Source organism: Vulpes vulpes, chromosome 9 (assembly GCF_048418805.1).
Source record: "Vulpes vulpes isolate BD-2025 chromosome 9, VulVul3, whole genome shotgun sequence".
NCBI lineage: Eukaryota > Metazoa > Chordata > Mammalia > Carnivora > Canidae > Vulpes > Vulpes vulpes.
In genome coordinates, this window is record NC_132788.1 from 108292561 (window position 1) to 108316384 (window position 23824).

The 23824-nt window shown below is 61.9% G+C and overlaps 2 protein-coding genes across 8 annotated transcripts in view; one reads left to right on the top strand and one right to left on the bottom strand.

Annotated features, from left to right (window-relative positions):
- Nucleotides 1-16: 16 nt before the first annotated feature.
- Nucleotides 17-2570, top strand: PLEKHJ1 (pleckstrin homology domain containing J1). The gene is made up of 6 exons (XM_072721915.1): nucleotides 17-517; nucleotides 610-677; nucleotides 1028-1094; nucleotides 1654-1744; nucleotides 1816-1879; nucleotides 1965-2570. The coding sequence occupies exons 1-6, from the start codon at nucleotides 424-426 to the stop codon at nucleotides 2028-2030; spliced, it is 450 nt and encodes a 149-aa protein (XP_072578016.1). The 5' UTR covers nucleotides 17-423; the 3' UTR covers nucleotides 2031-2570.
- Nucleotides 2571-3102: 532 nt separating this feature from the next.
- DOT1L (DOT1 like histone lysine methyltransferase) overlaps nucleotides 3103-23824 on the bottom strand; it is a 66219-nt gene continuing 45497 nt past the window's right edge. For 2 of the 7 annotated variants that reach the window (XM_072721910.1, XM_072721914.1), the window contains 18 exons: nucleotides 23226-23332; nucleotides 22793-22834; nucleotides 21770-21880; nucleotides 21409-21643; nucleotides 20813-20926; nucleotides 20025-20116; nucleotides 19610-19711; nucleotides 19078-19215; nucleotides 18324-18449; nucleotides 16421-16905; nucleotides 16096-16231; nucleotides 15572-15718; nucleotides 14386-14500; nucleotides 13311-13891; nucleotides 12814-13016; nucleotides 10083-10147; nucleotides 8770-9699; nucleotides 7081-8005 (listed from right to left, as the gene is read on the bottom strand). In XM_072721910.1, coding sequence (XP_072578011.1) covers nucleotides 7467-8005; nucleotides 8770-9699; nucleotides 10083-10147; nucleotides 12814-13016; nucleotides 13311-13891; nucleotides 14386-14500; nucleotides 15572-15718; nucleotides 16096-16231; nucleotides 16421-16905; nucleotides 18324-18449; nucleotides 19078-19215; nucleotides 19610-19711; nucleotides 20025-20116; nucleotides 20813-20926; nucleotides 21409-21643; nucleotides 21770-21880; nucleotides 22793-22834; nucleotides 23226-23332 — 4268 coding nt within the window. In that variant the 3' untranslated portion in view covers nucleotides 7081-7466. Of the gene's footprint in view, nucleotides 5891-7080; nucleotides 8006-8475; nucleotides 8672-8769; nucleotides 9700-10082; nucleotides 10148-12813; nucleotides 13017-13310; nucleotides 13892-14385; nucleotides 14501-15571; nucleotides 15719-16095; nucleotides 16232-16420; nucleotides 16906-18323; nucleotides 18450-19077; nucleotides 19216-19609; nucleotides 19712-20024; nucleotides 20117-20812; nucleotides 20927-21408; nucleotides 21644-21769; nucleotides 21881-22792; nucleotides 22835-23225; nucleotides 23333-23824 lie in introns of those variants that run through there. The other 5 variants (XM_072721908.1, XM_072721913.1, XM_072721912.1 and 2 more) reach the window with 5 other exon arrangements.

Below are 23824 nucleotides of genomic sequence, written 5' to 3' on the forward strand. Positions count from 1 at the left end.
CGAGAGGGCGAGGAAAGGGGGCGGGGCTGGGAATAAGGGACGGAACTCGGAAGTGCGCGTGCGCACCAGGCTCTCCACGCCTAGCGGGCGCGGGGCCGCTTTCCGCGGGAGGGCGGGCGTGGGCTCGTCGGTAGAGGGCGCCACGGTCGTGAGGCTGCCGTACCGGGTTCCCACCTCGGATCCGGCTCACTGCGTGGTTATTTGTAACGGCCGTCCGTGTCGGCCGGTATCGCGTGCGCCCCCACGCGGGCCTGGCTTAGCGCCGCGCGCCGGCCAACAACACGATGCGTGTCTCGGGGCCGCGCAAGCGCAGTGGCCGCGACGGCGCTTCCGGGACGGCACTGTAGGACTTTTTTGGCGCGAGAGGGGACGGCGGCCGGGAGGGCGCGGCCCGCGCTCCGCGTTTTGGGTCCTGGCAGCGCCATGCGGTACAACGAGAAGGAGCTGCAGGCGCTGTCCCGGCAGCCGGCCGAACTGGCGGCCGAGCTGGGCATGCGAGGCCCCAAGAAAGGCAGCGGTGAGCGGGCCGGAGCGCCGGGCGGGCGGGCGGGCTGGCCGGGCGGGGGTGGGCGGCCGCCGAGCCCGCGTGAGCCCGCCCTGTGCCCGCAGTGCTGAAGCGGCGGCTGGTGAAGCTGGTGGTCAACTTCCTCTTCTACTTCCGGACGGACGAGGCCGAGGTAGGCCGACGGGCGGGGGTCGGGGCCGGGAAGGGAGCGGGGGCCCGGGGCGGGGCCGGGGGAGGGCCGGGGGCGGGGCCGGGACAGGGGTCGGGGCGGGGGTCGGGGCCGGGAAGGGAGCGGGGGCCTGGGGGGGAGGGGCCGGGGGCGGGGCCCGGACAGGTGTTGGGGTGGGGGGAGGGGCCGGGAGCGGGGCCCGGACAGGTGTCGGGGCGGGGGGAGGGGCCGGGGGCGGGGCCCGGACAGGTGTCGGGGCGGGGGCGCCGGGCGGGCTTTGGGGCCCGGCGGGGGCGGGGGCCCGGGTCCCCACGAGGCCGGTACCCACTCGCCCCCTCCCGCCCCGCCCGCAGCCCGTCGGAGCCCTGCTGCTGGAGCGCTGCAGAATCAGCCAGGAAGAGCCCAGCGGCTTCTCCATCTGTGAGTGCCGCGCCCGCCCTGCCCCTCCTGCCCGGCCGCCGGTCTGTCTGCGCCAGGACAAAGTCCACCCTTCCCTCGGGGTGCAGGGGTGCAGCTCCTCTAGGACCTTGTCTCCTGTTGGGCAGTACTGCACTGGGCTGCCGGGCCCTGCTGTGGGCGCCCTGGGGCTGGAGAAGTGACGTCAGCGGGCCTGCGGGGGATCCTTGTCGGGGAGGTTGTCCCAGGCGAGTCTGGCTTCGGGGGTGGCCAGCAGCTGGCGGCGCCCTTGCCTCTGCAGGACTCCTAGGGTGTTCGTGTTCCCCCTTCATGTTCCCGAGGACGTCCTGTGCCGCCTATTCTCCCCTAACTTACTAAGTAGCCACACTCTGAACGGTTCTGTATCTGGGCCACAGGCTCTAGGGTTAGGACTGGAACATACCGTGTGGGGGGCACCATTCAGTCCACTCACAGCCGCTGGGAGTCTTGGCCTGGAGGAGGCTCCAGGAGGCGGAGGCCCGTGGGGGGCTTCAGAGGGGGCCGCGGGCAGTGAGTCGGGACAGACAGACCGCTCCCTCCGCAGGCTTCATGGAGGACCCAGAGAGGAAGTACCACTTTGAGTGCTGCAGTGAGGAGCAGTGTCAGGAGTGGATGGGGGCTCTGCGTCGAGCCAGGTGAGGTGTGGGCCTGCCCAGGGGCTGGGGAGGGGCGGGCCTGAGTGAGCACATTCCACTTTCTCCCCCAGCTACGAGTTCATGCGGAGAAGCCTCATATTCTACAGGAACGAGATCCAGAAGATGACTGGCAAGGTGTGCAGAGGGCACGGGGCAGGGGGCAGGGGGCCGGGCGGCGGCCTCTGGGGCCCGGGCTCATGCTGCCGGTTCATCCACACAGGACCCCCTGGAGCAGTTCGGCATATCTGAGGAGGCCAGGTTCCAGCTGGGTGGCTTGAAGGCCTGAGTTGAGTGGGGCTCGCCACCTTTTCTACTGGGACTGGAACAAGCACTCACTCCCTGTTCTCTCCAGGCCCTGGGTGTCCTGGTCAGGCCTGGATTTGCTGCAGCAGGTGCTTGGCTTAAGGACTTCAAAAGCCCACGATGGTGGCGGGGGGCGGGGGCAGGTTGGACAAACAACCCAGTAAGCTCCCCTATGTTCGTGCCTCGGGGACCCCCCTAGACTGGTCTGGTACCTGTTGGTGCCACATGCTGCTACCGGGGGACAAGTGTCCACTCCTAGAAGCTGCGCCCAGCCCGTTGTGCACGTCCATTTGGGGCCTGGCGGCACCTGAGGCTGGCACAGGTCTCCTGCTCTGTGCAGGCTGAATGTACAAGGCCAGACGATGCTGTGAAGGGCGTGGGGGCCACGCCTCCTGGAGCCACTGTGAATCCTCCTGCTGATGGGGCAGCCCCTGGCCAGCCGCCTCTAGGCGGACCTGGAAGCATTTGCTCTCAGGCCAGCGAGCTTGTTCTGTTCAAATAAAGGTACCTCTTTTTCACGTGGGACGGTGCTGCAGTGAATGCAGGGAGGGGCTGCTGGACCCAGGTGGTTGGAGCTGGCTCCCGAGGGCAGTGAGGCCTCAGCAGGACAGCAGCCTGCCCCAGGTTGGAGGTTTCCATGCCTAGGAGGAAGGGCTGGGCTGCCCCAGTGGAGGGCGAGACCTCGAACCAGCCCAGGGAGAGGTAGGGCGGCAGGGACGTAGAGAACAGAACGGTGATAGGATTAAATTCAAAGATGACCTGTGATCCCAGGTCTTAGACCTCCCCTCGAGTATAAGCAGGACATCAAGAAGGGTTTTAACGACGTTAAAGTTCTAAGTCGGTTGTTAATAAGTGTCCTGGGTAGGCCTGACCTAATCAGGTGTAAGCACTGGGGGCCTGGGTCTCCCTGAGGTGGGTGCTTGCTGTCGGCCCCGAGGAGCTTACCACTCCTGCTGGGAGTCGCTGCCCTCCCCACTTGGGGCCCCCGGCCCTCATGCCTCCCACTTGCTGTGTCATAACCACATAACCAGAAGAAACGCTGCCACCAGACCAGGTTCAAGTGAAAACAAGTATTTTATTACAGCGCCTAGAGGTGGAAATGCAGAGTGCATTGGATTCTCTTAGGAAAAGAGGGTCAAGCCAGCAGCCCAGGGAGGGACAGGCCGCGCCAGCACCCCCAACTGAAACACAATCTACCAGAAACACAAAGCAAAGCCCCGACTGAGTTACAAATCAAGGTTGAGAAGCGTGGGAAACAAACCAGTGTGGCTGGACCATGGGAATGGGGGGGGGGGGGTAGGAGGGGCACATGAGCCTTAGAGGAATCACAGTCCGTAGCTGCAAGAGACGGCGAGCTGCCGGGAGGGCCGTTTTCACTTAGGTTTTCCTGAGCAGAGCCACCCTGCGGCCTAGCAGACTTCCCTGAAGTTGCCCGCTGTCAGAGGCGGCACCGGGCTCCGTGCACCAGCACGCTGCCTCCCCTCCCGCAGGAGGCCGAGGGGCTAGCCTCGGCGCCAGGGACAGCTCGGCCACCATGGGGTGATCCCAAACACGCAGTCGCCTGTATGTGAGCGCTCGTGTGTGCATGTGAGCGTCTGTCGGGAGACCCCGTCAGCAGGAAGTCCCACGTGAGTGACCGTGCGGGCACTCCCTGAAGTGATGGTGTGGTGGACACCAGGAACTCGTGCTGGGACCTCTCCTCTGTCCACCCTGTAGCTTTCTGGGGAGCCCTGTGTGCCTGACCCAGGTGTGTGTGTGGGGGGGTGGGGAGGGACCCTCTCAGAGATGCCAAGCAAGCACTGCTCTGTCCTGGGGCCAGGGTTCAGGGTTCACAGGTGAGGCTCAGCACCTTCACACGCCGGGAGCACCAACCCAGAGGGAGGGAGCCAGGGCAGCCAGTTACAGAAGGACGGGCCAATTTCAAGAACCCATCACAAGCACCATCTTCTGCCTCAACTATTGCTCTGGGCCGGGAACGTGACCCCCAGGGCAAGCAGGAGAGCAGGGCTCGGGCAGGCCCCTGCTCGTAGAAAGCAGGGGTCCAGATGACTTCCAGAATGCAATCAAGAGCCAGACCCACCCCGCACGCATTGGTCTGCCTTTAGGAGGCGGCTGCAGGCAGAAGAGTGTTTTGTGGTGGCCCTCTGTGGCCTGCGTGCCCCAAGCCTGCTGCCTGCCCACCAGAAGGGCCAGCCCCGGACTTGCCCCTGGGGGTCAGGAGGAAGCAGGCCCGGACCGGACCACAAGGCCTCAACTTGAGCATCGGGCTAAGCCCACCTCTGGAAAGAGGCAAGTTCCCTGCGTTCCTTGGTGGGTGCAAGCACCTGAGGACAGGGCTCTGACCTCACCTACTCAGCCCTTCCTAGAGCACCCATCTCGGGACCCAGGTCCCCCTGCCAGGACCGTGGCTGACGCTGGCCCTTGCAGGGGACTAGGGGCTTCAGGACGCACCCTTTTGAAGACCGCATACATACACAACACTGGTCAGCATGGGGACACAGGACTGGTCACAGACTGCTACACCAGCGGGCTGGAGAGCCCTGCTGGCAACCTCTGGAAGGATCCAGAACAGCTCTCCTGGCTTCACCCTGGTCTCCTGCCCCCAGTGCATTCACTCCCAAGCACCATCAGAGCTGCTCCAGGGTGGGGGCGGCAGGGACGGGGAGCAGCAGCATGGACTGGCCAGAGGGACTTGGGCGGGGCGCGGGGCCTGTCCTCTCTGCCCCCAGGAACTGCGGTGGCGCAGTCTGGGGCCGAGGGCCGGCCCTGGGCCCATGCCACTGTGTGCACTTGAATAAATAGAAAGGTTTTCCCCTCACTTTTCTTTCTTCTTTAGTTTACTGTGCATTATACAATCTAAAAATAAATGAAGTCAAGTCTATGAAATTTATAAATTTTCATCACATCTCTATAAAATACTGTCACTCATCAGCGTGACTCTCTTCTGTACAGACACACCAGGCACCCACAACTAACCTGCCCCACGTCACCGGCCCACGTGCCGTGAGCTTGCTACGCGCTTTGGTGGGCTGCGGCGGGAGCCCGAGACGAGCAGAGACGGACAAAAAGTAAATGCACTTGTCGCACCAGCCAGCCCCGCCGCCATCGGGAGTCGGGTACCAGACCTTCCTCAAGCACCACTCAGAACGCGTCCGCGCAGGACTGGGGAGGGTCTGACCGTCCCGCGCCCGCCAGCCGTTCCTATGCCAAAGGCGCTGATCCCAGGACTGAGGGGCCAACAGTCTGATGGGAGCCGTTCACAGTGATGGGGCGGGGGCGGGTGCCCCCCTGGGGAGCGGGCCTCTTCTGAGGAATGTCACAACAGAGCGAGCCACCCTCCGCCTGGAGACAGCCATGCCTTTGGTATAGGAAGAGTGGCGAGAATAAATAGGGCAGGCGCCTCACGGCCTGCTTTTGGCGTTGGTCAACCTCCAGTCAGCACCAAGGGGACGAGGCGGCGGCGAGGCCTGCGTCGAGATAGCACCGGACCGGCAGTCAGCGCGTCCGCGGGCGGGCCAGTCCTTCGGGTGGACGTCTTTTATATAGATCCTCTCATATATAGTATTTACACTTCTCAATAGGTTGCCTTTACGACTTCGGTGGAGTAAAATAAGTCAGAATTGTTTATACTTTTTAAAAAACGATAAATACTTTATCTAAAACTATGGACAGTACGAGCTGGAGCCAGGCCCCAGCGCCTCCTGCAGGTCTGTGCAGCGCGGATTCACAGTAGAGCCTCGTCCCCGTCCTCGCCGTCCTCGCCGTCCCGGGGCCGGCCGCCGGCCCCGCCGGCCCAGCCCGTCCTTGCATAGGTCTCACGGTTGAGGTAGAAATCCTAGTTACCTGCAGAGACCAGCGCGGGAGGAAAGGCAGCAGAGCATTAGCGTCTCGCTCTCCGGGGGAGCCCAAACATTCCCCCAGGCCAGGGAACCAAAGCCTCCTACGGACAGATGGACGGCGGACAGACAGAACATGGTCGCTGCAGACCGCGCCTCTCCTGCCAGGGGCCCCCAGTGCCACGGCCCTGGTCCACTGAGAGGCAGCAGGTCCCCGTCCTCCCGTCCTCCCCAGGACCTGGCACCGAGGCCCTACCCTGGCCCCCACGTGCCAGGCCCTGCTCGTGGTCCAGCCCAGGGAGAGCGCCCGTGACAGCCGCGGGGCTGGGGGACAGAAGGCAGTGGTCCCCTGCGGGCCAGGACCCGGAGCCTGCCGCCCAGGTGCTTGCCCACGCACACCTCTGACCTCTTCAGCCGCTCCGGCCGCACAACGCCTTCTCTGATGGCGTGAGGCCACCGCGCACGAAAGCTGCCCTACCTCCTGGGCTTTTCCAACAGGATGTGGCCCAGCCCATCCCCGGACCTCAGGTAAGGCCGTCTGCTGCCCAGCACCCTGACTGAGAGGCCATCGGACCCCAGTGGCCCCACGCCTGTTTCCACTTAACCACGCGGCAGATGGTCACGGACGGCCCGCCCCAGCGCCGTTAGCACCTGGCCTCTTTGCTCGAGTCCCAGGCCCAGCGGGCCCCTCGCCCCCGGGCCACCAAGCAGCACCAGCAGAGGCCGGCCGGCTGTCCCAGGGCCCAGCCCCTAACACGGACACGCCGCCAGCAGAGGAGTGGACGGAAACCCTTCCTGAAGGCCTCGCGGCAACGTTCCTCACCCGCTTCCAAAGGCGGACGGGCCTTTCCTACACTGCCTTGCACCGCCTCCACGCTGACCGCCCGAGGCATGGGCCCCGTTCCTTGGAGCAGCAGGAGCTGTGCCGTGGCCACCACGACAAAGCACTGCCCACAGCCCAGGCCTTTGGCTCAGGAGCCTGAAGCACGAGCACCGAGTCTGGACGGCCCTCTACGCCTTGCCTTCTCTTAAAGCCCTCCAGGAGGCGTTCAGAGACACGGGCTGCGGGAGGCCGAGGAGCAGGCAGGCGGCAAGGCTGAGCTCTGGGCTCCCCTGGTGGCCCCCGTCCCTGGCCACTGCACACGTGAAGCCCGAGGGTGCTGATGGGAGGCTCGGCCTAGAGGGGATGGGCCAGGCTGCCAGCCCTCTCCCTGTCGTCCTGCCACCTCCACTGGGCAGGGGCCCACAGGAGGCCCATAAAGGGCTGGGCCGGGCAGCGAGAGCTGGCCATTCCCTGGAGCTCCAAGGTGGCTGCTCTGCTGCCCCAGAGACCGGAACACACTGCCAGCCCTGCCTGGCCACCCGGTTTCCCTCGCCTCCCTGTGCTGTCTTCCCTTGCACCTCTCAGAACTGTCTCCACCCGAGGCAGAACAGCCTGGGTCCCCTGGGGCCCTCCTCAGAGCCCTGCGGGCCCGTCCACTGTCTGCGGAAGGAAGGACAGATAGTTCAGGGTCTCGTACGGGCCCCCTGGTTGGGCTCTAGCCTTACCTTACAGAATACGAACTGCTAGCTAAGCAAGGTCTTTATCTCGGCTTAACCCCCGCAAGGCGCGCGGCATACGGAGGCGGCATGCCAAGGGAAACCCACACGGCAGACGGCCCCGTGGAGCTGGCCTGCGGGATCACGGGCGCGGCCTGGGCCAGGGCCAGCCCGGGCAGGGGCTGGTGGTGCACCGTGAAGGAGGGGCGGGGGGCCTTGTGCGGGAGGGAAGCGAGCTTGATGGACAGAGAGGCGTTAGCAGGCTGCAGAGAGGCGGCAGAGGAGGCAGGTAAGAAAGCCTGGTTAGCTGGGAGGGACGCAAGGTTCTGCAGAAGCACGGGCTCAGAGTTAGCCGGGAGCAGCGCGGGGGCAGGAGGCAAGGCGGCGTTAGGGGGAGGGGGTGCGGGGAGGGCGGGCTGCCCCGGAGGGGGCGGGGGCGGGGCCTGAAAGGAAGACGCGGGGGCGCTGGCCACCGCCTGCAGCGGGGTTAAGCTCAGCGTGGCGCTGCGACACGCAGCCCCGCTGCCGAAACTGGCTCCAAACGGATGAGCGGAGGCGGAAGGCACCGCGTGGTTAAAGACACCTGCAAACAGGAGAGAAAAACTCAGCTTCAACAGGTGGGCACTCTCCAGTCAAGCGCAGAGAGACACAACAACAGGGAAGCAGACAGTGGCCGCAGCTCCGCGTGCGTCGCAAGGGCAGGGGCAAAGCAGCAAGCAGCGGGGGCACGGGCGGCCAGGTGCAACTTACCTGCAGGGCAGCGCCGGGCCGCACCCCCTGTGGGCACGCCCACCCGGGCTCCCAGCCGCGGGACAGGGCCTTGGCCGCCTGTGCCCAGCAAGGAGCCAGCTGCGGAGGTCTGGGACCCCAAGGCGGCCTGGCCCGGCCCGGCCACGTGGCTCCTCTCCACCCCTACACGGTGCCACCATGCAGCAGGCGCTGTGGCTGCTCACTCTTGCCCAGCGCCAGCCCCCAAGGCTGCCCAGAACCCGTGGGCTGTGTCAGGTCAGACAGATGACCTCCACGGGGAGGAAACAAAGCCCTAGTCGTGGCGCCAGCTCTCCTGAAGGTACAAGGGACGCCGTCACAACCAGAGGGCCTGACGCAGGCCGACTCACGCGTGAGTGCTCTGCCCACACCACAGGCACATCTGCATCTCATGAAAAGGAACGAGGTGGCAGGTGCAAAGTGGACCCAAGGGGACAGGTGGGCACAGCCTCTCGCCCCTTAGGGGGCCCTGCAAGGGAACCTGGAAAGCAGTTGTCATTAGCCCAGTGGTCCAGGAAGGCGACGGTGTGCGGCCCACAGGACCTGAGAGTCAAATGGGAGAGATGTGCGTCTGCCTACCTCCAACTGCGCCGCCTGCCACCCCCGAGGAAAAGCTGCCCATGGCGTGCGAGTTGGTCAGTCTGGTTGCAGCGGACGAGACGTGCACCAGGCCAGCAGCAGCCGGCACGGAGCTGAACAAGGACTGCAGCACGGACGAACCCAGGTTGGCCTGCAGGGACATGGGACCCAGGGCGAACTGCGGCCCGGGGGTGAAGGTGCCCAGGAAGGGGCGGTGAGTCTGGGCAGACGGGGCCGCGCTGACTGCCGAGGATGCCACCGTGGCGAGGCCGGGGCCACTGAGGAGGCCAGCGGGAGGCACGGTGGCAGCAGAAATGAAGAGGTTGTGGCCATTCTTCAGGTCGGGCTCGCGGTCCCGGCCCTTGGTGGGCTTGCTGTGCGTCAGCGAGGCCTTGTCCGGGGGCCCGCACACTGGCAGGCCCAACTCGCCCGCCTCCCTGCCCTTCGGGCCGCCCAGTCCGTCCAGCTGCCTCTTGTTCACAAAGGCGCCGGGCTCTGTGGCACCGCCCTCCTTGCCCCGAGAGGCAGGAAAGCTCAGGGGTGCGCCCAGGCTGGCCGCCTCGGGGACCTTGTGGGAGAGAGAAGCACCATCGCTGAAGCTGTGTAAACTGAGGTCGGCGGCCAGGCCCCCACCGAAGGCGAAGCCGTTGGGAGGGTTGCTGCTTGGGCTCAGCCCACCGGCCCCCGACAGAGCGCCGGGAAAGCTTTTCCTGGGGTGGGCAGCCAGCTTGGTGTCGGCAGAGCCGGGATCATCGAGGGGAGGCCGGAAAGTGAACAGGGAGTTCTGGCTCAGGGTGGAGCCGGCCTGCAGCGGGCTGTCGGCACACTTGGCCAGGCCGAGGTCGGAGATGGGCGAGAAGGTGGACTTCCACTTGCTGCTGTTGGTGGGCTCACTGGCAGGGGTCGGCTTCCTCCCGGCCAGGCCACCACCTGCCGAGGAGAGGCAGAGCCTGTGAGGTCCAGGGTCCGAGAGCCACTCCCTCCCACCAGAGCAAAGTGTGCTATGGAGCCCAAGTGCCTCTGTTGGGCGGTCAGGTGGTTGAGCAGGACGAGGGTGGGAAGGGACAGGGAGCTGCAGACGGGAGCATCTGTGCAGGGACAGCATGCAAGAACAGAGTGTCAGACTCTGGCCCGGTTGAACCAGGAGGGGATGGGACTGCCTTCCAGGGACTACGGTCCATTGGAGCGGCATTTAGCATTGTGCAGAGACAATTCTGGAAGCCCATCCCAGAGTAGTTGCTCCTGAGGGTCAAGGCCACACCCTGGGTCACTTTGAGCCTGGGAGTCACAGGCCAGGGAGCACAGCTACTCACCGCTTTCCAAGGTTTTTGGAGGGGATTTGCTTTCTAAGGAAATTGTTGCAATTTTTCTCTCGATTCTATCAAGAAAAAAATAGATAACAGATGTTTGAAATCCATTTGCACGCTGACTGCCCAGGGAGGGACAGAAGCAGGCCGACGCACAGCCTGCCGGGCCGCAGACTGCTCTACAGGGGACTGTGACCACCAGGTAGAGCAGGATACTGCCCACAGGGGACAGTGCTGAGAGCTCGGGAATGGGGGTGTCACTTCCCTTCACAAGTCCCAGGTGGGGCCGCCTGTTTTAACTTGCCTCCCAAGCTCTTTGTCAAACCTCAAAGGCTTGCTATAGCCACAGGCACTACATCGTCTACGGCATGTCACCCATGTGACACATAGCACACAGCACCCTAGAGCAAGTGGGTACTTGCAGTGGTGCCAGGCCATAAAACTGTGTATACTCTACGTGTCGGTACTGTCCACGCACATCCCAAAGAACACCATGACCTCCGGAAACACGAGAAAGCGGCGGGAAAAAATCTGGAAACTCCAAAGTCGGACATTCCCAACACAAAAGAAAAGCACTGAAGTGCAAAATTTTTAAAAACATAATTTCTGTATGAAGAAGTGGAATAGAACAGAGTCACCTAAACAAGACACCAAAGCACAAGGAATGAAAGAAGACAGAAATGGAACTGGATCAAAATTTAACACTTTTGTTCCTCAAAGGACACCTGAGAGAACGTGAAAAGAAAATCCAGAGAAAGGAAGAAAAGATTCACGGATCAGGTATCATATAAAGGATCACGTGTCAGGGCGCCCAGGGGCTCGGTGGTTGAGCGTCTGCCTTCTGGCCAGGATGTGACCCCGGGGTCCCGAAATCAAGTCCCGCATCAGGCGTCCGGCACCAGGCTCCCCGCAGGGAGCCTGCCTCTCCCTCTGCCTGTGTCTCTCATGAATAAAAAAATAAAATCTTAAAAAAAAAAAAGGATCACGTTTCTAGAACATATAAAAAACTCTTATAACAATAAAAAAGGACCCGAACAGACATCTCTCTGCAGACATACGAACAGCCATGAGCACACGGGAAGACGGGCAACACCACTGATCAGAAGAGCTCCCCTCACACCTGCAAGAATGTCTACTAAGTTAAACTCTTGTGTAAATTAAAAACATTTTCTTTTAAGGTTTTATTTATTTATTTAACAGAGTGCACAAACGGCAGAAAGGGAGAAGCAGGCACCCCGCTGAGCAGGGAGCCCCACACAGGATTTGATCCCAAGACCCCAGGATCATGACCTGAGCTGAAGGCAGATGCTTCACTGACTGAGCCCCTCAGGTACTCCTATTTTTTTTTTTTTTTAAGATTTATTCATTTGAGAAAGAGAAAGAGGGCATGCGTGTACACAGGCACATGAGCAGGGGAGAGGGGAGAGGCACAGGGGGGAGAGGGAGTCTCCAGCAGAGTCCATGCTGAGAGCGGAGCCCAATGCAGGACTCCATCTCACAACCCTGAGGTCATAAGCCAAAATCGAGTCGAACATTCAACAGACTGAGCCACCCAGGGGCCCTAACTGTAAACATTTTCAAACATAAACAGGTGTTATGAAAGTTCACAGCAGGGATGCCTGGGTGGCTCAGCAGTTGAGTGCCTGCCTTCAGCCCAGGGCGTGATCCTGGAGTCCCGGGATCAAGTCCCACATCAGACTCCCTGCATGGAGCCTGCTTCTCCCTCTGCCTGTGTCTCCGCCTCTCTCTCTCTCTGTGTGTGTCTCTCACGAATAAAAAAAAAAAAAAAAAAAAGAAAAGAAAGTTCACAGCACCGTTATCCCCAGGAGCTAACACTGGACACTACCCAAGTATCCACTGGCATGTAATGAATGAACACAATTATATGTGGTTTGTCTACACCCAGGATACGACCCAGCCCCGGGGAGGAAGAGGCCCCGACACCTGCCCCCACATGGACGGACCCCAAGGACACTGGGCTCAGGGAGGGGACCCAGACCCAGAAGGACACCTCCTGCAGGACCCCACTCCCAGGAGATCCCCAGAGGAGGTGGTGGGAGCCGGGGGTGGGGTGGGGGGCGGGGGGTCAGAGTTAAGGTGCACGAGCTTCTTTGTGACATGGTAAGAATGTTCTAAAAATGATACCGGTGACATTTGCACAATTCTGCAAATATACCAAAAACCACTGGATTGCACTCCCCACACAGGCAATGTGCTACGTGAACCAGATCTAATCAAGCTGTTACATATTAGAAATCATTCACGATCCAACACTCCAGACGTGCAACATCGATGTGAACTGGGGAACTCTGCTTTCTCGAGCCCTTTCCTGCTGCAGCCGCCCGCGCTCCCTTCATCTGTTCTAACCAAGTGACACTGGGGTCAGGAACGAGAAGGGACACGGTAGCTCCACGCCCCGGAGGCTCTGGGCCCAGGGGGCGGGCTCTGGCCTGGATGCTAAGCCTCAGGCGGGAAGACGGCTGGGGCCCTTCACGAGCAGCTTCTTACAAGTAAAGGTGAAGAGTCTCAGGCCACTGTCCACGTGGGGACGGCTGCTCTGTGGAGCTGTGGATGCAGCTGAGGGCCCACGGCGGGGAAGTCGCCGAGGTCAGGACCCCTACGCCCCCCAACTGACAGTAGTGCGATGCTGACTGGCCTCTGCCCAGGCGCTGCCCTGGGAGGTCCCACCTCATCACGAGGGCCTCTCCCCCTGGAAGCCCCGCCCGGCTCCACTTACCTGGCACTGCCTGGCTCGTCCTCAGAGCCCTGCTCCTCATCTGAGGTCAGTGGGGAGTAGTGGGCCCCATTGGTCTGGCTCAGGGGCTTCTCCTTCTTGAGAACGGGAGGCTGGTCGTTGTCCTGGTAAGGGACAGGGGAGCTCTTCAGGCTCTCGGGGGACGAGATGGCCGTGATTTCCAAAGGCTGGTTAATGTTGCTGACCTGAGGGACCAGCACAGACACAGCACAACCCTGTCAACAGGCTCCCCCGAGCACCGGCACCCAAGGGCTCTGCTTGGGTCCCCCCCCCCCCGCTCAGACCACTGGGAATGGCTAAGCCTGCCCTCTGCCCTCAGAGGAAGGTGGCCTGTGGCTGGCCTCCTGGCTGTGCTCCCGGGGCCTGTCTCCTTGGCCAGGCTGGGAACACGAGACACCACGGGCAGGCACCTGCCTGGGCCGGGGGGCCGCCATGCCCTCCCCACTGCGTCCCTGCCCCCGAGCCGCCCCTGGCCTTACCATAGAGTTGAGGTTCAGCGGGGACCCTGAAGACTGCGTGAAGAGGCCGGCAACGGACGGCAAGGCTCGACGCTTAGGTGATACGCCTGAGCTCAGGCTCGGGGTCCCTGCCGAGGCCCGCTTTCTCCTGCCCCGCTTGCGGCTGTCCGACCCATGGCCCTGGCTGCTGTCCCCGCGGGCACCCGTGGGCAGAGGGCTGGGTTTGCTGGGAGGCGACTGTTTGGCACTGCTGCCACCAGCTGAGATGGTAAAGACAATCCTCCTCTTGGCTTCGCCCTCAGGGTCTGAGAAGCCTGCCTCGGACGGAAGGTCCCCTTTGTTGGCATCGGGGAGCGGGCCCTGGGCGACACTGCTGAGCCGCGGACTGGCACAGAGCGGATGGGCGGGTGAGGCTGCGCCAGAGCCACGGGACTGTGGCAGCAGGGGCGGGTGCTGCGGGGTGGAGCTGCAGGACCCCATGCTGGCGAACAGGCTTCCTGAGCCAGAGACCTCGTCGAAGGCGCTGGGCTCTGCTCCAGGAGCCAGGGGCGCTGGGCTGCCTGCCAGGGCCCCACTGACGGCCACCGAGCCCGTGTAGAAGCCTGCCGGGAGGGACAGGGTTTCTCAGGGGAGCCTGGGCCAGGGTGGCCGAGGCGCTGTGAGCCACCTGGCCCTGTGTAGCCTGTGGGGGCCTCTGCCAGCAGCAGTCAGAGGTCTCAGCTAGAGACCCGGCAGCCCAGACGCCACAGCAGCTGGACAAGGATATCACCAAGCAGGTAGGGCTGAAATGCTGCCAGAGGAAGCGCGTGCTCGTCAGGACGCCCCAGGCCAAAGCCTCATGAGATGTACTGAGGCCCAGACGAGAGCCCCCAACCTCCAGGGCTCTTTGTGCTGCTGCCCACAGCCCTGACACAGTGCAGACCCCATGGCCGGGAGGACGGGGCCGGCTCAGAGCCTGGTCTGGCCCACCTAGGGTGCTCACACCCCTAGCCTGTCCTGGCTCCTCCCGCTTCTAGCAGCAGCAACAGAGGCTGGGGAGGGCTGGGCCTCGGGGAAGGGTCAAGGGCAGGGACCCAGGAGCCAGAGGAGCACTGACCTGCAGGAGTTGAGGCAAGGCTTTTGCTTCCAGCGCTGTGGGTGTTTGTGCCCATTTGCTTTTCAAGTGTGGACGAGGACTCTCGGGTCTGCGGCACAGGGCTGGGGGTGCTTCTCTGCGGAGAAAAAGTACACACAGTCAGCAGAGCCAGGGCTGGGGGGTGAAAGTCAGGGAGGAAGACCCAGACATAGCCACAGGATGTGCAAAGGGCCTGAGGCAGGGAGAACAGCAGGTATGTAAGAGCTGATGTACAGAAGGGGAAATGACCTGCTCAAGGTCTGAGCACTGTGGGTAGCCACCAGAAGGTTCTGACAAGGTAAGGGGCAGATATCTGACTCAGGTTCCAAAGGACTGTTCTGGCTAACAGCAGACATCAGGCTGGGGACGAAGGGAGCAGGGATGTTAATGACGGGCTGCAGCTACGATCCAAACTCCTACGTGGGACAGGATGAAGATACGCCCCCACACAAAGCCTGTGTACACACATTCACAGCAGCGTGATTCGTAACGGCCAAAGGCCGAAACAAGTGTCCACCCTCAGATGAACAGATGCACACAATGTGGACAAGAAGGTCACTGGGCTGCCAACAGGAGCGAGGTGCCCACAGCCACCTTGGGGACTGACCCCAAGCCTACAACACTTAGGGAGGGAACCAGACACAGGAGGCCCCACGGGGTGGGAGTCCACGTGTGTGAATGAATCTGTGAACAGGTAGCGGCCGCGGGACTACGAACAGACTAAATGCCACTAAGACGTACACCTTAATGGGTGGGTGGAATGTGAATTAGAGCTCGGTCACAATAGAGGAAGGACCGCATCACACAAGATCCTGCTGCTCACGGGTGCACACACGTGAGGCGGGACGAAGGGAGGCGGCCTTCAAGCTTCTACCCAACCTGGGGTTTTATTCCCTCTCCACCTGCACACACCACCTTCCACAGAAACAGATCCGAGATAAAAGTGGGAACATATTGTAATGAATTCTGGATCCTGGGCTCTGTCTGGGGGCGTTGCATTACGCTCCAAACGTACGGCACGCAACCTAACAAGCAGGCCTCACCAGGAAAAAACATGACGAGACCCCTCTGCTACACATGGCCCTCTGGAACGCACACTCCTGGAGCCCGACGCTCCGGGCCAGTCCGACCAGGTGGCCGGCACCTTCCCTGCCCAGCGTCCACTCACCACTTTCTCGGCGCGGCTGGGCAGCACCACACTGGCCAGAGGGATGCTGACGGGCAGCTTACTGGGCTGCACAGTGCTGAGCGGGATGCTAACGGGCAGGCTGGTGATGGCCTCTCCGCTGCTGGCATAAGCACGCTCCTTCAAGCCCTGCAGACACACCACCAGACCAGCCTTGCCCCTGCTGACCAGTAATGCCCGGCAACCAGCAGCCCCCGGAGGGCAGGGAGGAGAGTCCTCATCCCAATACCCACGCACCACCCAATGGCTCCTCCTCCTGAACTCCAGGGCCCTCACACCAGTTACTTTCCCACAGTCTCTCTCCTTCCTGTCCTTTCGGGTGATGGCCCCCCCACAGGAGCTCTGCTGCAGCACCACTTCCCAGGCTCATCCTGACCCCCTACCTGGAGGTGCCTCTGCCCTGAGTCCTCCGCAAACTGGCCTGGCCCTCACCTGGAAGGCTCCTGCTAATGCCCCTACTCAGGACACCTGCTGCGCACCCCCCACAGCCTGGGCCCTGCCCTCACCTTCTCACTGCCCCTCTCTCCTGTCATCTGTAAGGCCACGGGGGACGAGGGTCGAGGGTCCTGAGGGCTCAGCTTGATGCCGTTTGCGATGCCAGGGCTCTGGTATGGAAGGCCGTTCTCCTTGGTATGCTCAGCTCTGGAACAAGACACGTCTATGGTTTGCTCTCTGGGGAATCGCCACCACCATGGCTTTGCATCTAGAGTTGGTGGCCGGGCCTAGCAAATATCCCAAATCTCTTCCAAACAGCTGAGCTCTCACTCAAAAGACCCCAAGGTGGCCTGAGGGCACCAGAGCAGGGCTAGTGAGCTCTGAGTGCAGACTCACCGTGGGTGCAGCTCACCGGCGGCTGGCTTGCTGCTGGTGGCATGGTCCTGGCTCAGGTGACGCCGCAGCACCAGCTTGGCCGGGGAGAGCCTGGTGTAGTCGGGCAAAGCCAGGCCAGACATCTTCTCGAGCCTCGACCGGCTGCTGTGGCTGGGGGTGCAGGGTACGACTTCCTGGTCCAGCGGGGAGGCCAGGTACTGAGGCGTGTTCTGCTTGGATGAGGGCCGGCTCAGCGCGCTGCAGAGCTCGTAGTTGGCTGCGTGGCCGTTCATGGAGAGCTCTGGGCTTGCGCTGCTGAAGTGGGGCAGAGAGAACTTGGAGCAGTCCAGGTCGAGGTGCAGTCGGCTGGGGTCGGCCTCCAGCTCCCGGCCCAGGGCGCCCTTCCCACGCAGGTGCGCTGACAGGGCCTCATCTGGAGGCACACAGGACTTGAGCTGCAGGAGCTCCTGCTGCCGCTGGCTCTTTTCCAGCTCCACAATGCTGATCTGCAGGGCGAGGAGGGGGTCAGGGCTGCTGCTCGGCTTGGGGGCCCGCTCACACCTGCCCCAGGCCTGATGACAAGCCGGCCCAGCCACACACCCAGGGGAAGAGCCACGTGCCCAGCTCGGGTCAGGAAGCTCTGGGGTGAACGCACGCAGAGACCCCGTCTATGCCTAAGCAGGCTACAGACAACCCATCCATGAGAAACCCCGGCACTGCGCTTCCTTCCCGGCACTCAGGACACCAAGCATTTTCGCTTTGATTTCTCAGCTTTCTTTGTGATTTCCCCCATCACCAACATGCCTCCTGCCTTCATTCCACAGGGGCTCAGCACCCAAGAGGCTTCTCTTATGGACACGTCTCCTGCTGGCGTGTCCGCAGAAACAAGGCCTGGCTCTCTGCTCACGAGGCTGGTGAGCCTCTCTTTCATGACCCACAGGCAAGGACACCTGGGCCACAACCCTTCTGAAAGCAGCTCAGCCCCGTACCCCGGGATCTTAAACCACTTGCAGGCCCGCTCTGCGGAGTAGGTCTTTAAGACACACATACTTAAAACGAGTCTTCAGTGCAGAACAATTCATTGTGACATGGTTTTGTAACAACAGAACATTTTACAGACCCTGAGGGCCCAGTGACTAAGCAGGCTTCACATAAGTGGTGAAGCCAGGCTGCGGAGATGCCAACCTGACAGGAGGCCACAGCCTTGCAAATGGAGCATCCCAGGACCAATGATGCCCGTGCCACACACCCTGCTGTGGTCCTGCTGCCCCCGAAGGCTACCCAGCCAGTCAGCCAGCTCTGGGAAACCTCAAGACAAGACAGACCTGTCCGTTTCCCCTGCCCTCCCGGCCTGTTTCCCTGCAGACCTTGGCAAACACATTACCCTTCTCGCAAAAAGCCCAAGCCGTTAAAGTTGGTGCTCAAGCACGGATCCCCTCAGGGGCAGCTTTAAATGACTCAGCAGGGAGCACTGAGGCAATCCTAGGTTTTTTTTTTTTTTTTTTAAAGATTTACTTATTTATTTATGATAGACAGAGAGAGAGAGAGGCGCAGAGATACAGGAGGAGGGAGAAGCAGGCTCCATGCTGGGCGCCCGATGCAGGGCTCGATCCCGGGTCTCCATGATTGCGCCCTGGGCCAAAGGCAGGCGCCAAACCGCTGAGCCACCCAGGGATCCCCCAATCCTAGGTTTTGAACAGGGCCCCAGACACTCTGGGCGCAAGGGAGCCCCTCCAATGGTCAGCCCATCGCTCCCCTCGAGGCCAGACAGGGATGCCCAGGCTGCCATCACTGCAAGACCAAAACCAATACCCCGTCCTCCAGAGCAGGACGGCTCCTGTGGGTCAGCTGATGGCATCAGCCATGTTCCAGCCACTGCCATGGAAGCCCTGAGAGGAGCCCCTGCTATGGCCGCAGCACCCACCTGCAGCTCCAGGCAGTGCCTCTGCTTCTCGGAGATCTGGCTTCTCAGGGCCTGCTTCTCCTTCAGCAGGTTCTCCAGGGACAGCGTGGACCAGTCCAGCTTTAGCTCCTCACACCGAGCCTTGAGCTGTGGGGACAGGAGGTCGTGGTGGTGAGCCCTGGCAGGGCAGAGGGCAGACCTGTGCCCTGGGAACATGTGCTGCTGTGGGGAGGGTGCGGTGGGGACCCTGCAGCCTGGCAGAGAGCAGACACTAGGGGCCCTGGGGGGAGACACAGCAGGGGTGTGGGCCGGTGTCCCCGAGGGCCTATGTGCCTGAAGAAGGGAACCTGCCAAGGGAAGGCCAGGCTGAGGAGGCAGCCCGAGGATGAGGCCGGGGGTCCCCATAAGAACACTCAGGGGGAGCAATGTGAGGGAGCCCTCAGGATGGACCAGGGAGGGAGGCCTCGTTAGAAGGGACTTTCCTGCACACTCAGTGACATGTGCCTGGTCCCCAGAGGAAGAAGGGCCCAAGAGATCTGTACCCTGCCCGTGGGTACATCGAGGAGACCAGCACGGGGCACAGGATACCCAGGTGCAGGCCACCCAGGAAGCCCCGTCGAGGGAAAACATCAGAGCTTCTGGAAGGGCTGTGGGCCCCACTGGTGCCAGTGTGCTCCAAGGGCCCAGGAAAAGGCCTTGGGGTCCTGGAAAACTGGCAAGCACCCTCTCATGCTCCCTGTCCAGGGCCTGGTGCCCGCCCTCTCCTGGCACCCACCAGCTGTAGGCTCTGGCTCCTCAGCTCCCTGTTGTCCTTCTGCAGCTGCTCCGTCTGTTCCCTCAGCTGCTGATTATGAGCCGAGATCTCCTTCTGTGCCTGAATCAGGTCGTTGTAGGTCAGCGCCTTCACTCCCAGCTGGGGACACACAACAGCAGAGGTGGGCTTTCACGCAGGAGCGCGGTACGGCAGGCAAAGGGCAGGCGGAGGCTCAGTGGGCTCGAGCCACCAGGGACTGGCGCTAGGGGGGTGGCTGAGGAAAGTCACCAACAGGACGTACAGTGGCCCAGGAAAGGAACAAGGGGATGGCCCAGAGGCACAAACCCACGCCAGCAACCCTCCAACTACACTCTCACGTTCTAGATCCTTCTATCAGAAAACGTAAAAAGGCAAAGCACCAAGCAAGAAAAAGTCCTTCCAGACCTCAGAGCCCTGGCCTGCGCCCTGCCCCTGCCCACCTGAATCCTGCGCCTGGGGCCATCTGCTGGGCCAGCAAGCCCAGGGCGGCAGCTGTGGTCTCCGGCTCCCCTACCTCATCCAGTTTCTGCTGGAAGAGCCTCTTGATCTCCTCTTTCTGGGCCTGGCAGTGGCCAAACAGCTGCTGCGCAGCACCTAGCAACCGGGCGTTCTTCTCCTGCAAGGACAGAGCATGGTGACAAGGACCTGTCCCCACCACGTCCCGTCCCACAGAGGGCCTGCAGGAGAGAGGCTCAGTAGGACAAACCCCAGTTCAGGAGGCCGATGACCCTCAGCGATTCTCACTGGTCAAGAGCGTTCCCACCCAGTGAGGAACGAGACTCCAAGGCCTTTCTGAATGCAACAGGGACTGCGCACGGGCCAGTGAGGAGACTGCCACCTCTCTCAGGGCCAGGGCCCCTCTTGGGAGGGCAGGGCCGTCCATGCCAGCAGGTGGGGCGCGGGAGCAGCCAGCACAGGGCAGAGCTCACCTTCTCCTGGTCCAGCAGCTGCTGCAGGCTGGCCTTGTACTGGGCGGTCTTGGTGTACGCCAAGAACTGCAAGTACTGAATCTTGAAGGATTCTAGAATGGGTCAAGCACACACGTTAGCGCGGACATGATCCCACTGAGACCAGCAGGAAGGAGGTGGGCAGCCCTTCAGAAACAAGTGTCGGAGGGGCTGCCACCACCCGAGGCTGCGAAGAGCGTCTGTGTCTCTGCCTGCCGTCATGCCAGGGCCTTCCGTCCCCATCCTGGGCACCCCTCATGGCTCCCGCCACCACCACCCCAGGTCTTCTTCCAAGACCATGCAGGTTTCGGTTAGTAAATCTGCCGCTTTTCTTAGCAAACACGTGCTGCTAATGCTGACCCGAGAAAACCACCAGCTCCCAAAATGTGAAAAGGGGTTTCTTCTACCCAATTTTTAGAAACAAGCCGCAGCTTCATCTAGTCCAGCAGCATGGGCACATATACACTCCGCTCAGCCACATGGGACACCAGCTCAACCCCCACACAGCCTTCCCAACCCAACGCCGCAGACGTGGGCTGGGTGGATCCCTGGGGGCGTTCCCAGTGCTGGGGAGTATGGAGCAGCATCCTGGGCCCCAACCCAGTCACCACAACCATCCATGTCCCCAGACATGACCCCGTGTGCCCTGGGGCAGACATCTGCCCTCCGGCAAGCTCATGGGCCCGGCTGACTGTGGCAGCACAGACCCTGGGCCCCCATGACCTAGCAGCACAGGGGCTTGCTGGGGAAGGTGTGTGGGTGCAGCTCACCTAGCAGCTTCTGCAGTGCGGGTGGGGTGGGTGCCAGGAGCAGCTGGTCAGGGGGGTGCCGCTGCACACTGGGAGGTAGCTGATAAAACGGGCTATGAGGTGACTTGTACGCATCTGCAGAGAGACAGAGCAGCCACGTGTCAACAGCAGGCCAGAGTGCCCGGACACTTCCATAGACCACTTCAGGGAACTGGCCAGCTCGTTAAGACATGAGACAACACACAGTTCCTAGAGTCCAGAGACGTGACCAGACACTGCATCTTGGCACTTGGAGAAGCAGAGTCGAACACCCACATGACCTTAGAAAGGCCCATGAAGCTGTGTCCCTTCTGTGCAGCCCTCCTCAGAACCCAGGGTGGCAGGATGATGGGAAGGCCCCCATCGCAGCTGGCTCTCGGGCAGATCAGCTGGGTGTAAACAGGCACGAAGATGCCCCACTGTGCCCCCAGAGGGTCTGAAACGTGGGCACCCCACCACTCGGCACTGCCGCAGGGGATGGGACAGGGACCCCACTCATCGTACCAAGGCAGGGAGGCAAGGGGAATGCCGGGACCAGCAGACTGCATGCCCGAGGGGCCCAACAGAGGCTGGCTCACCCTGCGGCGAGGGCGCTGCCGTCTGAGACGCGGCCTGGGCATGCAGGAGGTCCAGTGCAGTTTGGCTCTTCTTGGGCTTACGCTCGGGGTTCGCAGTGCTCATCTTCTTGGGACGCCCACGCTTCCGGCCGGCCATCTTCCGCCCCTTCTTGTTCAGCTTCTTCTTCCGGGCTTTGGAGGGAGACGGCTTTTTGATGGTGGTTGCCCCAGCCTTTTCTTCCTCGGCACCAGAATCCTACCAGATGGGAGGTGGGGGACGTCAAGAGAGCCTCAGGCCCTGGTAAATACTGTGTATGCCCGGACACGGGAGCCCTCCCTCTGTGGGGTGCCGGGGGCATGGGGCAACAGGGCGCGCACTCACCATAGGGGTGTCGGCAGGCACAGCAGCCTTGCTCTCGGGCACCTTGGTGGGAGTGGTCGTGTTGCTCTTGTTCTCTCGCTGCTGCCGGCGCCGAGCTGCCTCTTGTTCCTCCTGGAAAGCAAGTGTCAGTCGTGTCTGCAGAAGGGCCAGCTCCACAGGGGCCCCTCCTGCAGCTCCAGGCGCACGGCCAGTCCAAGCTCGGCTCGTTTCAGCACCGGTGAGGAAATGGAGGTGCAGAGGAGCCGGAGAACGTGTGCAGGCACGCACACCCCTGGTTCTGTCAGAAACCAGGCAGCCCTCCAACCATGGACGGTACAGGACCCTGGTGCTAGGGTGGGAGGATCCACCTGGCCATTTCTTCCCTCCTGTTGGCAGCATGCTTCCCCACGCCAAGGAGGGCTCGTGAGGCAAAGAGCATTCTCCTCCAGGAGGAGACACCACGGTAAGGGGAAGCACGGTGCCAGCCAGCACGTTAAGACTCAAGTGCCCCTAAATACAGTAGGAAGGACACGGGAGCCTAGGCGGTCAGAGCTGGCCATCTCTGAGGGGGCCTCCCCTGCTTGGACACTTGTCACCGAAAAGCAAAGCTCCTGCCCAGACAGCCACTGAATCCGGACACAAATGAACAGCGGCCATGAAGCCGCAGGAGGGAGTGCCAGAGCAGGAGCTGGAAGGGACACGGGAACCACAGCGGGAATCAGCAGCCACAGCCATGATTCAGGCCGGCTCGCCTCGGACAGCATCGCAGAACATTCCGGCCCCTCTGGGTTTCAGGTCAGGACAGCGCGAAGGCTGTTCGCTGTCCTGGACTTGGCACAGCTCACCGCGTCAGCCAAATCCCATTTAGAGACTCATTCAACTCATTCCCCAAAAACGTGATACTGAAGCTTCTGAAGACGAGGCCGGTGTGCCCCCAGGCCCCTGTCACTCACACCAGCTCCCGTCCACAGGGCCATTCACAGCTGGCTCCCCCCACAAGTAGGGAACACACGTCTCTAAGGCAAGGAAGAAACACACACTTACCCTGAGTTTTGGATTTTTCAGACTAGAAAAATAGTTTTCAAGCTAAAAAAGAAAAGAAAAAAAAAAAAAAAAAACAGAGAAAGGAAAAATTCTTATTAGAAATCAGTCCCAAACCCTGTCAGGATGAAACCAACCGCCCGGGCCTGCTGACAGCAGACAATCTCATGGGGCAGGGCGCAGTTTAGCAGACGGACACCCAGCAGGGGACGCACAGCTGCCCTGACGCCTGCCTGCTCGGGGCCCCCACGGGGTGAGCCCCTGAAGACCCCGCAGCACCATCCCCCCATACCAAGGCGGGGCCGCCGCTTCACAGGCCATCTGGAATAAGGCTGCCGTGCCCAAGGGCTGAGGGCAAGCCCAGGACCCCAAGCTCCTGACCCACTCCCTTCCTGCTGAGGGCCGGCTGTGGGACCCCCCGACGTGGGGCACTCACTATGGTGCGGTCGATAGTGTGCAGGTAGTAGGAGACCGGCTTCCCCGTCCAGGACACCGAGCCTTTCAGGGGCGAGAGCTCCACAACGCGCATGATGGTGCCGATGTCTGCGCACAACGGGCTGTGGTTAGGGCCCGTCCTGCGCCCGAGGTGAGCAGCGGGCCCTGTGTAGCTTCTGGGTGGCCCCCTCCCACACGAGACGCCGCCGGACGCCCGGGCGAGGTGGTCCCAGTGAGGTAGGAAGGGACAGAGCTGTACAGCCCGGCCACCGGAGGCACCTGGCCGCCAGCATGCTCTGGGTCGGGGAGGCGTCCACAGCGACCCCAAGGTGCTTGTCCGAGGGAAACAGTGACAAGCACGGTTTGGAAAGTACTTTGGAAAGCACTTGAGGGACAACTTAACAACAATGTGGCTACAGGAACTTCCAGCAGCCCTGAGGCCCCGGGGCTCCCTGCCGCAAGCCCCTCCTATGCAGGGACAGGGCCGCTGCTGGGCTCAGGCCAGTCACAACAGGAACACAGGATGCTTGGTAAAGCTATCCGAGTCCTCATGACCTCTGAGCTCCGCCCCGGGCCACTCTGCCCCCAGGGGACACAGGA

What these genes read in the sequence shown, in the direction of transcription:
- PLEKHJ1 (XM_072721915.1), top strand. Translation starts at nt 424, where the DNA reads ATGCGGTACAACGAGAAGGAGCTGCAGGCGCTGTCCCGGCAGCCGGCC. An exon ending in TCCGGACGGACGAGGCCGAG is followed by an intron (nt 678 to 1,027) that starts GTAGGCCGACGG and finishes CCCCGCCCGCAG; the next exon opens with CCCGTCGGAGCCCTGCTGCT. An exon ending in TCCAGAAGATGACTGGCAAG is followed by an intron (nt 1,880 to 1,964) that starts GTGTGCAGAGGG and finishes TCATCCACACAG; the next exon opens with GACCCCCTGGAGCAGTTCGG.